General features: G+C 33.3%; 1 protein-coding gene across 1 annotated transcript in view; it reads right to left on the bottom strand.

The window, feature by feature from the left end:
* Nucleotides 1–1,035: 1,035 nt before the first annotated feature.
* Nucleotides 1,036–17,055, bottom strand: part of LOC110373714 (protein embryonic gonad) — a 112,701-nt gene continuing 96,681 nt past the window's right edge. The window contains exon 3 of the mRNA XM_064036965.1: nucleotides 1,036–3,517. Coding sequence (XP_063893035.1) covers nucleotides 2,606–3,517 — 912 coding nt within the window. The 3' untranslated portion in view covers nucleotides 1,036–2,605. The remainder of the gene's footprint in view (nucleotides 3,518–17,055) is intronic.

Below are 17,055 nucleotides of genomic sequence, written 5' to 3'. Positions count from 1 at the left end.
AGCGATTGTACTGTTATGTTTACAAATTAACGTTGTTTTGTATTTATTGTTCTTAAATGGTAACTGGATTATAGGTTTATGGGCTTGGTTATTATAATGCGTGATTTAATGAAGTTTGTAAAGCGTTTTTGTGATGGTAATTATATTCAAATATTTTGGTCAATTAAAAATATTTTTGACACAATATTTATGTTTTTCATTTTTGCTTTCCCTATGTCAAAAAAGAAACAGATTGTCCTGAACCTACAGTCTTCAATTAGAATTCAACCGAAAAAGGAAAATCTACCACTAACGTGATGTTTACACCTTTTTTAAGGCGCAGAACACACAATCTTAATCACATACAAATTAAACATAACCTCTTCAAATACACAGTGTAATGAGAAGTACATTTTCTTAGAACTTGTGAACTCATTTGACTAATATCAAAGGAAACAGTAGTTCACAGTAGCACATCTAAATATTCACATCCAAGAACACCTATCAACTTAAAATGCACCATATTCTTAAAGGGATAAGGATGAAATTAGAATGATCTTGAAATGAAATTAGCCCAGTGAGTCAACTCATGAATAATTATGGAAAAAATTCATGGGAAATAATTTTTCAAGAAATACTCGAGTCTTGTTCGTAATGAATATTAATATTTAGCATGTCTGTTTGCTTGTAAACACAGTTTGTACTGTATGTGTATGAAGTGTTGTGAAATTTAAATATGGTTGACTTTTTATTTCCCTGTTTGTGCTTTCTTGTTTATTGTGTATGTTAAATAGTTTATTTTTAGCATGAATTTGTTTAATATTGGGTTATTGGTATTAAGTTTATTTTTTAAACATTTATTAGAAAGCTCCTTGTCAGATTTTAGAAATGTAATTCTGCTTCTTTCAATGTTTTTATTTCATGTATTCATGATTACAGCACTTTGGGGGTAAGTCAGTCTATTCTTAATAAAAATGTACTATATTTCAAATCATAGTAATACCAACTACTTTGTAATATTAATATTATAGGAAATAAAAATAAAACTGCAAAACATATAAAGGCACTCGCTTTTTATTATTTTTTTCTTTCAAATATATTAAAATTTACTTAAAACGTAAAAAAAATGTAAACACATAGATTAAAAAATATCGTATCACACTGATAACAACAAAATTATGTTTCAATATTGATAACTTAGTCAGTACTGCAGGCTTACTTAGTAAAAAAATCATTAACCTCCTTCTGGATCAATCGGGTAAAAATGCTAGGATATGTATATTTTCTTTGAGTAAATTTACAGACGTTGGAAATATTTTTTTCAACTTGTTTCCTTTTACTAAGCTACTAAGTATTCACAATATCTAAGTAAGCCTGCTACTTGTACTTAATTGAACAACGTTTACTAATTACATTTATACACCCAAATCACAATATTTAAAAAATATATTGTGGACTCCTTATTTTTTTTTTTTGATATATGAAAGTATTTTTGAGTAAAACATGTGATGTAAAATTTAAAAAAATATTTTGTTCGATGTATTTTTTTACTTATTTTTAAGTTTACCTTGGCACTTAATTTGTTCTCTTCGTTATTAACTAATTTACAGAAATTCAGACATAGGACTTCGATTTAATGGCACCAAATAATATTAAGGTATTAAAAAATATATGTGCACTGGATTTCGATATGTATTTTTTTGGAAAAAAAAAAAAACAGTTGCATTAGATTACACTGGCACCTCAAATAATACAATATATTAAGTACTGGAATAAAATGAGCATTGGAATGTTTCATTGTCTTTAAAAAATCTTCAACAAAATAAAAAAGATAACAAAATAATAACACAAGCATATCAAAATAAAAAATTACCCTAAAATTAAAAACTAAAACCTTAGAAAAGCTTACAAAAATAAAAAAATGACTCAATACAAAACTGGCCTAAAAACTAAGGAAATAAATACTTAATGTTAAGTAAGTACACAAAACAAAAAACTATTTTTTACAAGACTCTTAATTTGTACATTAAAATTTTGAGCTTCATTTTAACTGGCCTTTAATCCCATAAGATATTAACTAAAATGGTAAAACATACACTGGCACATTCTATAGTTTGATGCGTTTAGACATAGCTGCACAAATCTTTATTTTACAAGGTGGTGAAATAGAGTTTAATCATAAAATAAATGACTCTCAATAAAAGAAGTTCCGATTACGTATTACCTATTAATTATGTAATTAAAACGTTTTTTTGTCAGTAAGTATTTAAAAAAAAATCTGTGTGCACCTACTCTGTATTTATTTTCATTTCAGCTATGTCCAGAACACGATAAAGAAATAACATTAATTTTACTCTACCTACTCAATAAATACCATAATGTCATTTCTCATAAAATTTCTTCTACTGTACTTTGCTTTACTACTTACAAACTATAAGTCCATGACTTGAATTACAAACTAAATAAACACTAGTTATGGTAAATAAGATCAGGTAATCAAGAAGAAAGGAATGTTATCAGCTAAATACTGTATGGCGTGAAAGAGTATTAACAAGAATACTAAAATATTTATTTACACATAAATAGAAAACCATGGCTGTACTGTTGTACAGAAAATACTAAAATTTCATCCAGTCATTGGCACCTCTTCCGTTCGTTTCGAGAGATCTAAAGGATTTTTCATAATTTCTTTAGTGCTTTCTTCGCTCAAATCGATCGAAAGCTCAGGCTCTGAATCACTAACTTCATCATTCTTCGGACTTCTAAATATCATGGCAGTGGACTTTATAGATAGGTCTATAGGTTGGTCTTGGTCTATTGCTACTCCTGCAACAGCTGGTGAATGGAGAAGCAGGTCTCCGCCATTTCGGTTCTGCCAAGTGGTGAGGCCAGGTGGAGCTGCTCTCATAGACTGTAGTTGAGCTGGTAGGTACGGCGCACTCCTCGGAGAAAAGCTTGGTGGCGCAGATACTGAGCCAAATGGAGACGGTGGCATCGTAGGCTTCCGTTTTCTATCTTTTCCTTGATTTCTAATAGCTTGTAACCGTACATCTTTGTCGCTGCAAGGGGAAGACGCAGGTCTAAAGATGCTAAGTCCACTTGTACTTCTAGAACTATTGTCGTCTTCAGGATCTGCTGACGAGGCTCCTGAGTCTGATGGTGACACACTTTGCCGCGTCACTTCTTCTGTGAATTGAGTTTTTTCTGAGTTTTTGTAGTATTCTGCTAACGCTGCCGCTGGGAGTAAGTTCGCTGGCAGGTATGATGGATTCATGGATGAATTGAAAGTGGGCGGTGATTTACTGGTCTGCATATGCTGTATGTGTTGTTGCTGCTGCTCTTGGAGTAAGCAGTGGATCTTGAACCAGTTCGACCGTCTCCCATACCTGGAGCCTGACTTCGACATGCCGACTAGGAGACATTTTCGTAGCCTGCACGCTTTGCAAGCAGTCCTATTCTTCTTATTGATCACACACTCCCCGTTGTTCTTGCACTCCGATATCGAGGACAGGTTGTTGTACGTCCGCCCGAAGAACGACTGCAACAAAGAAAACATAATTTTAATTAAAAGAGCTCATCAAGATCATGTTGATAGTGATATAAGAGAATATGATATATATGCCAAAAATGGAAATTAAAAAGGGCATTCGATTTTCTCGAGAAAACGACAACGCCAATTTTGGCGTACACGGCCGCATTAATTTAGTTTAAAATATCGACAGACTTCCGTCGGCATCGCATAAGAAACAACAATTTATAAGCGATACAGTTAAAACGAATCATCCGTGGGCCCATTCAATTCGGTCCGTCCCTGCACGGAATTAAAAATTACATTTTTCAAAAAGTCATCATAAAGAGCAGTGCGAGGCGTATTAAAATCTGGGTCAACACGAATAAGGTCGTATCTCACACTTAATATTACAGAAGTGAGCTTCGCTACGGGTACTGTTGCGTCTCGCGACATAAGTAATGGGGGTCTTTTGCGAATTTTTCGTAAATAAATTTGGAAGTTACCCCGCTGCGAGCGGTCTCGGGTCTCTTCTTACTCAATTAAACTCGTACAAAAGCGTAAAATATGTGATTGTGCTACAGTTTCACTGTGCACCGCCGTTTGGTCGGGGCACTTTCAGCCGTAAATAACGATGTGCCTCATTATTTTGGATTATAACAATATTTTGGAATGCAATATGCGATTATTGGTACACATATTGTTTGCATTATGCTCGCTTGTGAGAATTTGAATTTTAATATTCAAATTGAACTTTCTAATTAGGCTCAGCTAAAATTATGACTTTTAATTAAAACCTGCGGCAATTTTTTTCTCATCATTTCACCTGGATTAACCCGAGAGATGTAACGAGGAATTCAAATGTTCTTGATAAACGCCAAGGTCATCACAAATTACAATAATCAAGATGTCATAGAAACTGTAACGAGACATTTTCGTCACCCAGATAACCATTTACTAGCGGGACCGGTATGACAGATAAACGAAAAAATTTGGGCAGACACGTACTCGACGTTCGCAAATAGTATCGTAACAAGTAGCATTGTTAGTCACGGATATGCACTGTGCCCTTTTTGACCGGGAGGGAAGCAAGTAAATTGAGGTAATTTCGCGAACTCATGTATGTGAGTCACTAGATTAGAAATTTCAGATAAGTCCGTCTTCCTTATGGGCGAGCCGCGTTACAGATTGTGCTCTCTAATTGAGCCTCGGCGTACGTGACGCGATTCTCTTTAGTTATTATGCGAAATAATCTTGTAATAATGGCCATTGTCCATTTTTCATAAAATAATTGGAGTTTGTTATGTTGCGTATGATGGTTTTAGTATCCTTTTGGCGTAACTGCAAACCTCTTTTTAAAGTGGAAATTGTAACTACTTTAAAAGTACCTAAACGTCACTCTTTGTGAGTCAATTACTAGTTTAAGTATTTTTCAATAACATTGAATTTACGCATTTCTAAGGCAAAAATCGTTCAATAAGTAGCTAAAATTTCGAACCAATTTTCCATTTCAAACCCACACACAGATAACAAATTCGAAAAGATCATAAGTGCCAGTGGCGCCATCTGTCACATTAATCGTGAGCTACTAAAGCGATTTACATAATATCGTAAAGCAATGTCATCGATTGGTCAGAGTGACCACACAGCCTGCGAAGCCCCTAAGGGAATGTAGCGTTAAGATTAAGTGTTTTGAATGCTTGGCGCGGTCGGTCTGTGGATTGGCGACCATCTATGTCATAAGGAGTGAGATTCTTTCGTGTATCGGAAGGCGCCTGAATTGTGGGTCCCCGATAGTATGTGAGCATTGTTGGCAGACGTTACGGGGTAGTTGGAAGCCAGAAGGTTTGACAACCAGTTTTGGCAAAGAGTACTGGGTTGCCTAGACAACTTGGGTTGAAGAAGTCAGATGAGCATTTGCATTCAGTAAGACTAGAAGTAATTAAACTTAAAAGGCTAGGCATGATGTGTATTACCTGTTTTGAACAGTTGTAGAAACAAATCTAGGTTCTTTCTGAGTTATTGACACTGACGCGCTTGATGCTCATTGAGTTTTGAGAATTCAATAATGGCTATAATTAAATTAATAGATGTCATTCCTTCATTGGTTTTCGATATTGATCGTGATGACTAAATTCAAAAATTAGTCACTGACCATATTAATCATTCTTTTCTAAGTTTCTAAGTCTAGATAAAGTTTAGATGCATAGTGAAGTTAATAGAGGAAGCAAAATAAATTATTTTATATTTCTCACAAAAAAAATCCCATAGGACGTTTAAGTGGTTAGAAAATTTACAGAAGTCATTCGGTAAAATAATTTGTCAGCTTTTAATCTTAGACTAGATATCTATATTAGCTGTTATCAAGGCGGATATACCACAATAATTATCAACAAAACAAATTCAAAATAAAAAACCAAAAACACTAATTAATTCTAAACACGACATTTAACCTATGCAGAACAATAAAACTTGGATAAATCCAAGATAGCTGCATCGAACTCCAATTTGATTGACATTTATTTCTCTTTCGAATAATTTACGGTTGACCACACACCCGTCGAGATGCACAAATTAACTGACCAGTATGCTAATTGGTAGTAAAACCACCAAATTGAGTAATCTTTATGATTTATACGCGATTACTAGGAGTTCAAGAGTTGTATTTGTGGGCAGTATGACGGGCGCCCATTTAATTTATTTTAGACATGAATTTTGTATGACATTTATTTTGTGCATCATTATGTTTCTACTTCCCTTATTTCAAGTTGCATTTCCTGGTTGTAAAATACTTTTGTATCAAATTCATTGAAAAATCTATTCACATGTCTATACTAAAATATAATAAAGAGGAAACTTTTTTTTGTTTGCATGCTCCAAAACTACTAAAGATTTGAAAAAATCCTTCGCAGTAGCTACATTATCCCCGTGTAACATAGGCTACATATTATCCGGGTACTGATAATATGTAGCCTATGTTACTATGTGAATGTATAAGCGGGAAAAAACCTAGTACAAAATAAAATTCAGGAGAAATAGGGTTAAGGAGATAAATCATAAATTATGTCCGTTTAAAAAAAAGGTTGTCACATCCGTCCTTTGACTGGCACAATATACACTAGTTAAGATAAACATGTCCAACACCTATTTAATAGCACGTATTAATAAAAAGTATGAGCTCCATAAAGCTTACACGATGCTTACCGATAAACACTTGTGCATGTCTAATTAAAAACGTTCCTCAATAGACAAGACTGAATACATTATGTGCATTACAAAGTATATTACAGAAGTGCCAGTTTGTAATCTAAATATAGGAATTACCTTCCCCTGTGGTTTTCCGTACTCCGTGTAAGTAAGTAACTACTGAGAATAAAAAGTTATTTTTTTGATCGATCTTAGAATCCTGAGACTGCCAGTCTTATAAAAATTAAGTTTTCAGCTTTTAATATAAGCTAAGATATACTTAGTTTTTTATCAAATAGGTAGTTTTCAGGTGCTCCTGTAATTATGTGCTACAGAGAAAGAGGTAGGTATGTAAAAGAGGTGCTTAATAATAAAAAAACTCCGCTCCAGCATATTATTTTCATAAAAATAATAAACAAAATTATAATTATTAGAACAGTTTTTCTTTTAAATACATTGAATCATATGCACTGGTTACCTAATTACATTGTGAAATAGTGGGACTTCTGATATAATTGTGAGGTTAATTTTAATAAGATCCTAGTTAGTCCCTTATTTACGATAGTGTATTTGAACCATATCTGGTTTAATCGATGAGGTGTATGGCTCACAGACTGGAACAAATTGCTCGTTCTTTGAATATAATTGTTTATAGGCTCAATGTTTCTACTTTAATGAGATGAGATGAAAATCTTCATTTTATTTTGAGGTAATTAGTCTTAGCGGCTAATGAGAGGGATAAGATTGGTATTTATTGTGGATGACAAAATTTACGTACTGCAGAAATGTGAGGTTAGAGACTTAGAGTTCGTATTACCATTATAAATTGGAGAGGTCTAAAATCGAATTGTAAAGAGTTGCCGAGACTAATTTAGGGCTTATTCTCAAAGCTGATCATTATGTCAAGATTAACTAAGAAGTAAATGATAGTAAACTTTAATAGGACTAGGAAAAAATATTGCTATTTCCTAGCTTTCCAATCCTTACTTCAAGCTAAACAAGTGTTTATCTAAACCACTGGGAAAGAAACGCATAAACTCAATATATCACCATGCAAATCTCACAATGACAAATGTACTAAGAATTTTGATTCTTACGTGGGTGGGTCTCAAGTTCTCACGGCCTATGAATACTTATATACCTTTATATACATATATATATAAACTTTCATACTACGACAATGTTGAGTCGAAGTTTTATTGAGATTAGATGAGATTTATAGATGGAGGAATTATAATATTTTCAAAGATTTATTTCGAAGTCTGTACAGCTATTACAAAGTGCCGTTAATCATTGGTTGAAGATTTTTTTTGTTGGTAGCCAGGTGTTTTGTTTCATAGGTTTTTGAGATGAATTAGTTGGTTATCGACGAATAATGAATGTGTTTTTTTTTGTGAGGTATACCCGTGTTGCTAAGGAGTATCAGGTTACCATGGTAACTGGGTTGAACAAGTTGGATAGTATCTCTAAGTAAATACTTGCATCTGACAGATTTGAAGCAAATCCGAGATTGTGGGGCTAACTAAATGATGACTTAGGGGCCGTGCAAAACCTGGTTAAACACACTTTAGTTTGTTATTACCATTAAAACGCAAATTATGATGAACACTACATCACACAATTGGAAAGCAATTACATTCCTACGTTTCTTGAAAACCTACTTACAGCATAATAACACTGTCATTTTCCAAATATCCATAACATACACCACAATATTACATTCGGTGAACATATTTTGCGCATTTAACCCTACAATGCTCGTGCGGTCTCACCAAGTATTGTGTTACAAAATGACGAGTTTCTGACCCAAAAATTGTGTAACCTGTGGTTTTAAATTGTGATTCATGTTTGTACCCTAGCGGTTCTGCGTATAACGTATAATATTAAGATATTTGTTACTGACAAATTGGGGTTTTTGTGACGGCTATGACTGTTTTAGGTGTGGTAAAAAGGATATCTACTATATAAAAATAAGTCCGGTTTTCCTCCCTGACGCTATAACTCCAGAACGCACGAACCGATTTCCACGGTTTTGCATTCGTTGGAAAGGTCTCGGGCTCCGTGAGGTTTATAGTAAAGAAAATTCAGGAATAATCAGGAATAATTCAACAGAAAAGTGGGTAAATCGTTTTTCACATACAGCGCCATCTCTGATACATCTGCGCACCAAGTACCAGGATAGCATAAGTTACAAGAGCTTAGCTTAGTTACCAGTTCTCAAGTATCGACGCTATTGCCCACCTCACCTCATGTACTAGGACAGCATAATAAAATACATGAACCAAATCCATCGGGATCGCGGAATTTCGATGCAACTACTCACCATGTACCAGGACGGCATAACTTACAAGAGTATTCCAATCTCCCGTCGACGCTATAACTCCTTTGTATAAAGAAAAGCGATATCTCAATCATTTCAAATTCATGAAAGATATCGGTGGCGAAACGGAGTTCGCCGGGTCTGCTAGTTTGATATATTATTGCTTACAATATTATGTCTTATTTATAAACTAAAATTGGTATTAGCGATTTATCTCTAAATAATTCGCCTCCACCCACAAATTACTTCACTATTTAAGTAACGATGATCCTTACACATTATCGCAACCAACATTTGATTAATACAACCAAATGCTAGACTAATCCATATCTAGATCACAAGACCCATTGTCTCCCACAACACAACCTACCAAACGCGGACCCGCCTCATTTTTATCAGACGAAATTAATGACGAAACGCCACCATCTGGCAATAATTTCGACACGATTCGACACAAAATGTTATCAATTTTGCAGAACAAAAATGGTGTTAGTAATAAATCTTGGGTTATATATTTTTAGAGGCGATTTGAGTTTGAACGACCGCAAACAATAGTTCACGATAGATAATGACCGATCGGTGGCAAGTGCCATGGTCACTTGTGTTCTCACGGCATAGTGGCGGTCGGTTAGACCTGGGTCGCGGTGAAGGGTTGAGCGGGCAGCGATTTTATCATTTTTTAAGCAACAAGTTTAGGGGTTTAGATTAAATATTTTTAATAGACGAGTCTACGTCAAAATTATTTGCTTTCTCGTTAATCCTTACAGTCTGTACGACAACCTTTTTATATGCCGAAATATAACTAAATAAGTAGGTAGGTGGTTATTTTCCTACGATATGTGTCTAGTCGATCTCTTTCAAGCATTTCAGCCATTGAAATGGTAAAATTCACCCAAAAAAAAAATATAACAGTCTAATTGTAACTAAATAAATCGCTATATCTCCATATTCTATTACAATAATTCGCTTTATTACTAAACTCGCTCCCGCCCCGCTCATCACGCACCTCACACAAAGCGACCTGCGCCCGCGGCGGTGCGTGCATTTGGTAGCGACGGCGCATCTGATCGCCGCGACCTATATACAGAGCAAATTATACGGATTATGTAATTATTGGCTCTATTTTGTATTGAAGGCTTTTTCGTTGTATAATGTTAGGTAAATATGGATGTATATAGAGGTAATATGTAGGTTGGGTGTTTACAGTCAGAAGTCAGAATAGGCTGACTAAATAATAAATGCTAAATGTTACGAAGGCTGCAATATGCGCCTTATCAATGATAATGAGAAAAACTTTTCTGAACCGACTTTCAAAAGGAGGAGGTACTGGATTTGAATATGGCATTTGTAATTGCTTACTTAGAATTTTAGTTTGATGTTTGATGTCGTGATTTCAGGTCAGGCTTACCAAATTCCTTGAAGAATCGCAACCTTAGCTAAATCAATATTTTCTAATAATAGCCTTACTAAAACAGTAGTAATTAAACAAACCTAACTAAAACCTACACCTATAACACACCAATATACCCACACCTATATATAATATATATAATAAAACAACCCAGATCAACCGGCGACCCCAGCAGTGTCGGGTTGCGCAACCAAGGAGCGTCCTGATGTATAACCAACGATTTCTGTCCACGATTACAACTGAAACTTATTACACACTTGCATAACTTAAAGATACACATAAAGATATGGAATTTATATATTTTTAAGTTATTCGCTGTAACTTGAGTTTGTAATGCGCGATAATTTATAATTAGGGAAGTTAGGGTTTAAATTACTGAGGATGTTGTGGTTTATAATCCTTGTTATGGGTTTGGTAGATTAGTTTGTTATTCTTCCTTGATTGTTGTTACAGAACTTGATATATTATTAGTGGACTTTTATTTTTAGAACAACTAATGGTTCGTTTAATATTATTACACTTGACTTAACTCAGTAGCCTAATTAGGTTTCTAAATAAATTAATGAAATCTACCTTCCTAAATGCGATTACATTTGTTTGAATTTTGTGACTGAATCATTTAGACGACTGAATTTAGTCAAGTGTAATAAGCCCTTTACTACTGCCTGTAATAGGTGCTGTCAAAATTTCCTTTCACACAATATGCTCTATATCTTTTTATACAATAGCTTTCTTTGTATATCATACACATTACTTACTAGTCATGTGTGATCAAAAACCAGAAGCTGCATATACCTACCAACAAAGTATACCTATCACAAGATATCAGCCTACCAAATGTTACCCAGCCCATTTTCCCACGTAATATACAAACTGTTAAGACATTCGCTCCATAAAATCAACAATAAACTGGCATTATTCTAATTCAACGTCAGCTTTCTACATCACACAAATTGATTCGCTTATCACCTATCCAACATAATTCCATCACTTCTTATATTACCCACAGACTGCAGATCAAACAGTCGGTCGACTGTTGGCCTAAAGTTAGGTAAAGATTTTTTTTATGGCTCTTTACTCCAATCAAAATTTTCAGTCGAACTCACACCGGCTAATTACCTGATCGTTGTAACGTGTGTACTACCATTCATCTTCATACTGATTACTAGCCGTTTTCCCGTGGTTCCACCCGCGTCCCGTGGGAACTACTGCTTGCACAGGGATAAAATATAGCATATGTTACGTGCAGATAATGAAGCTTTCTAATGGTGAAAGAATTTTTAAAATCGATCAAGTATTTTTTGAGTTTATCCATTACAAACAAACGAACAAAGTTTTCCTCTTTATAATATCAGTATAGATGAGCCCGAACCAACTATCGTCCGACTAAAAGTTTGTAGTGTGCGCGTTCTTATGCTGATCGAAAAGAAATATTCACACATTTTGAATAATATATTGATCTATAAACAATCGGAAAGGTTTCGCCCACGCTACCAAATGTGTATCGATGTTTTTGAGTAAAAAATCTGTGACCTGCGCCTACGCATTTGACCGGAGGTATGCAAATCACGTGATGTAAGCTGTGGTAGGCATATTAATGGTGTTTGGGCTTTCAGTGATAAAATGCTGGTGATAAGAAGTAGGTACGTAGTGTATGTTGGTGTTGCTTTTATTAATGGAAATTAAACGCTACTGATTTTGTGATAGCGGCTGCGAACTAGGTTTTGCTTTTGGGTGATTTTGATTTTGAGACTCCATAGGTAATACACAAAACTTTTGTATGAGGAGCAAAGTTAAATGTGCTTTATCGCTTCTTTTCATCATAATTGATCCAGTTGTTTAAGCGTAAAAGAATAACAATAAACTTTCGTATTTATACTAGCTGTTAGTAATAGTAGTATCTACATGGACATACATAAAACTGCTTATAAAACAAATGGATCGCTTTGTTCCGTAATCTGCCTATATACAATTTATACATAACAAGTTGTTATCTAGTAAAATATTGCCTATTATGTTGAAATTAGTCACCAAGCCTTCGTGTTCACGATACACTTTCCTTTTCCGAGAAAAACATAGAAACTAGTTTGTATATTACGCATTATTTCGAAATGATATTCATTGATGAAATCTCGCAAAGAAAGTAGGCATATTCAAGAGTATGTGTCATGATATATGACATCTGTTAATTCTAATATATGCATATATTTGCGAGTCCTATTTTGATAATACATAATTCTACTCGTATTTTGTTTGCAAAATTATGCGAAAATATTTCAACAGTAAAATAATTCAGTAGAATTTTTAAAACTTTTCTACAATAAGCATCATTTAATTAGGAAAATACTGGTCAGCTGCATCCAGTTAGACTAAAAGCCGAGTCCAACGTAGTAACGAAAAGGTAGGCGAGGTATATGATGATATATTGGTACCTTTATTTTTGACTCTAAAAAAATCTAATCAAAGGTGAAATCCTTTTTTTTAATACCATAAACTTTTTCAAACTATAACACTTGTAACCGCAAAATTAGTAGGTAAGTATATCATCAGAAAAACGCAAAAATCGTGATCCATGATTGCATCATCAAGGATATGATAACACTACTAAAAAGTATTTCTTAAAACTGACTCATTTCACTAAGAAAATCATGATCTACATTTGTAAAAACTACGATGCAGAATGTCTATTTTATTATTTATTTTCCTTAAGAGATTCTAAGAACATTTAATCAACTGGAACTGCAATATCAAATCAAATCTCCACGCAAAAGAGCCGAGTAGCAAATTTGCCAATTTGCGCGCGGGGTTTGAGCCAACGCTCAGGAAACTGGGTTGAGGAGGTCGGATAGGCAGTCGCTCGATGTGAAACACTGGTACTGAACTACATCCATTTAGGTAGGAAGCCGACCCCGACATACATGTGAAAAGGCTAGCTACTCGTAAATGATAAAAGAGATAAAGCAACAAATAGAGAAAGTTCACTCATACGCATTTGATCATAACATCACACATACATATGACGCAAGCATGAACTTGATTCATACCATCGAGCTTTTAGCAGATAAAAGGCTCGGCAATGGCGTGTCCTGTTAGTTAACTCTCCAAGAAATCACTTGAGATGAGATCAGATGTCAGATGTTTCCTTGAAAAGTGTTACTATTTATTGATGCTGAGTAATCTTAAGTGGGCTAAGTTAAGTGCTAATTTGTGGTCAGTGTATTGGAATGTAGATAAAGTTACTAGAATTTGATGTGCACAATATTTTATATAGACTTGTATGACATTTTTTGTAGTTATCGTCACCTGATTTTTGCTCATACTAAAAAACATTTATATATCATGCTCGAGATGGATATTGGATTGGATAGGCGATTTCAATGTATATTAGTCCAGTTTTTATCCACGGGTTTCCAAGAAACGCAATGGGACCCATAAATATTTATTTTATTCTAGTTTTCGGTTTATGTTATTAGCAACAATAACTTGCCGTTTTTCCCTTTGGGTAAGACACCCCAAAAACGATATCATTGTTGAAGTAAAAAAGTGCTCACTCATAGCTTTAAATATAAATATTAAGAGCGATCAAAAGAGGTATTATTATGACGACCTTTTAACCGCAATCTTAACTATTTTACCTCAAAAGTAAAATACACGAGTTTCAAACACTAATAATAGATAGATGCGTCATCCTTATAACATTTTATTAATTTATGATAGATCAGTTCTCAATATTAAAAGATGTTTTAGGCAACTATAGAAGCTTATGGTTTTATATCTTGTTATAAAAAAAAAACAACTGTTCCGAAGCGCGCTTTAATTGAAATGTTTTAATACTAATATTATATTCTAACTTTGCCTGCCTACTTACCTTTTTTATTTTCTGTCTAATAGAACAAATCTACTGGTTTAGAATTCTGAGATTTATCGACATTTTTATTTTCATAAAATGACAAATTATATCTTAAAAATACAGCACACCTAAGTGTGACATTTATTAATTATTTAAATGGATTAGTGGTCGACACATTAAATCATAATATTATTTATATATATTTTAATAATCATGACTTATTTATTACCTTTGACATCTGTAGGCCATGCAGAATTAGTGCTTACGGAAATAGAAATCCTTGCCCTGAGTTCACAAGACTAATTTAGGAAACTTTAAAATTAGAGATTAAAGATTTTTGCTAAGAATTCATAATTAAAAACAGACGTACAGACAGAGATGATGAAATATTAGTAATTATTATTAAATATGAAATGTATCGAGAACACGATTTAAAGATCGATAAATATAAATTATGTATAAAACCCACACAGATTCGATCATAACTGTTTATAATTAATTTATAAGGTATTTAGTTCATTTAGTCTAGACTCCCTCATTATTTAGTCTGCGACTTTTGTTATCAATCACAAAATTAATATTTATTTTTTTAGATAATCATGTAATTTGTAAACGATTTACGTTAAACAGATGTTTCTATAAATAAAATTTTATCTTTCACATTTTTAATAAACAGTAATTATCAAAGAGCGCATATTTGTATGCAAAATGTAAAATGTTGTATAATTGATTAATTTGTCTGGGCCATTCTTTTATACGTAAAACATGAAAGTCCAGTGATCACGGCTGAAAATTATTTTATTTTCTAAACGTTTACTCCCAAACAATCTGACTAAACAGATTGATATTTGCAAATTTTATGGTGTAGTTATAACAATAGTAAGATTAAAACTTTTATATACAATTTCAAATCGTTACTGTTATGTTTTATTTCAATAGAATAAATTATATTGAGAATATATGTTATGGACCAAGTGATAAATTGGGCACTATACATAATGCCCGGTCATTATGAAAAATGCCCAATATGAGAATGCAATTTGATAATAATCATTCAAATAATCAAATTGACCGGGCACTATACATATTGCCCGTGACCTTTTGGGCAAAGTAATATATGCACCTAATAATAGTTTTTTTTTTGCTTTTCAGTATTTTTTGGGAGTCAGTTTTATTTTTTTGTAAAAAGTTTTTTGCATTTAAAAGTTAAGAAAAGTTATATCAAAAATATAACATAAAATATAATTAAACAAAATTTTTACAACATATCTTTGTTTTATAGAAATGACTTATTATTATAAAACAAAATAAACTAAATTTTAAGCAATCAGACACATTATTTGGCATAATTAACATCTTCTCTTAATAAAAGTCAAATGAAAATAGAACATATAATTTAAAACATGCGTACTTCCCTCCCCGCCCTCGCACCGCGTAAAATATAGCTTTATTATCAAATTGCCCAACTGTCCTGTAGCAATATAATAATGCCCGTGCAATGTGATAAATAATGAAGTTAAGATAGTTATTAATCATTTGGCCCGATAAAGCTAGGCATTATTCATAATGCTCGGGCATTATAAATAATGCCCGAATTAATCACATGGTCCATAACATATACACTCTCACTTAAATTAAAATATTAGACAAAAAATAATTTATTAGTCAATTAAAACAAAACATTGTATCTGTGACAACCACGACAGTTAACGTGTTGAACACAAAACATTAATATCGACTTCATTAAGAAATCTCCGAAACGTCAAAGTGTCATTGACCCGAGCCGCACCTATTAAGTTTTTAGTGCACAAACATTCCATAGTTTGTGATAAGGTCCAATAAATATATCACCGAGCTTCACCCCGGTACTAAATCTCTACAATACGGCACCAAACCTATCTAACAATAAAAAATGACCACCAAGTGATGGTTACGAAATTTTAGGAAGGGGCCAAGTTGTAAAAATACAGCGATTTTTGAAAAAAAGTCTGTTGCATCACAGACCATGGACAAGAAACTGTATGTACTTGTAAGCTTTAAATTTTTAAATTTTATATCAATTATTATTCTTCGGATTGCAATACCGAAACCTTAAGATATTTTATTTTAGATATTCTGACCGTCACTTTATTTAGTCTCATTTTGGTTTATGCACTTACGCACTCTTAGAAATACAATTAAACAGTTGCAATAATATTTATCAGTATTATAGCTTACAGAAACCTTTACAAAATGACACAAAACAACGCATAGCTATTTCACCTAAAAAGGGCTTAACCAAAAACGCTCCGCTCATGCCAAGTACCACAATCTAACAGGTATTTTATCGACTCGTGCGCACGGGTGATAAAAAAGCATATAAATATAAACGCTAGAGGTATAAAGGAGCTGAATTAATTAACAGAGTTTTGATGTTACTGACGTAGAATTTCACCGGCGGACGACAAATTCTTTGTGAGTGAATGACATTTTGAATGACACAAGTGAATGAAGTCATCCAAATTAGATTTGAACATATTGAATTCCTTTGAATAGTTAGAGTTTGATGTTAACGTAGATAAAGATCTAGTTTAAACACTGATTTCTTACAAAAAGACAACTTTAAAGTACTTAGTGGGATTATAGATAATTTTAAGGTTGTAAGTAATCGACGTTACTTACAAAACAAGTAGATTAGCTTAAAAACTTAGACAGAGAATTAAGAAATTGCACCCATTTCCTTTTCATAATGTTCAAGAATGTCAGGTTTACACAAAAAAAAACATGTAGATACCACCATCCACTAGGTACTTCACATTAAA

This window comes from Helicoverpa armigera, chromosome 11, assembly GCF_030705265.1.
Source record: "Helicoverpa armigera isolate CAAS_96S chromosome 11, ASM3070526v1, whole genome shotgun sequence".
Taxonomy (NCBI): domain Eukaryota; kingdom Metazoa; phylum Arthropoda; class Insecta; order Lepidoptera; family Noctuidae; genus Helicoverpa; species Helicoverpa armigera.
The sequence above is the reverse complement of the archived record's forward strand: the minus strand, read 5'-3'. Positions and strand labels throughout refer to the sequence as shown.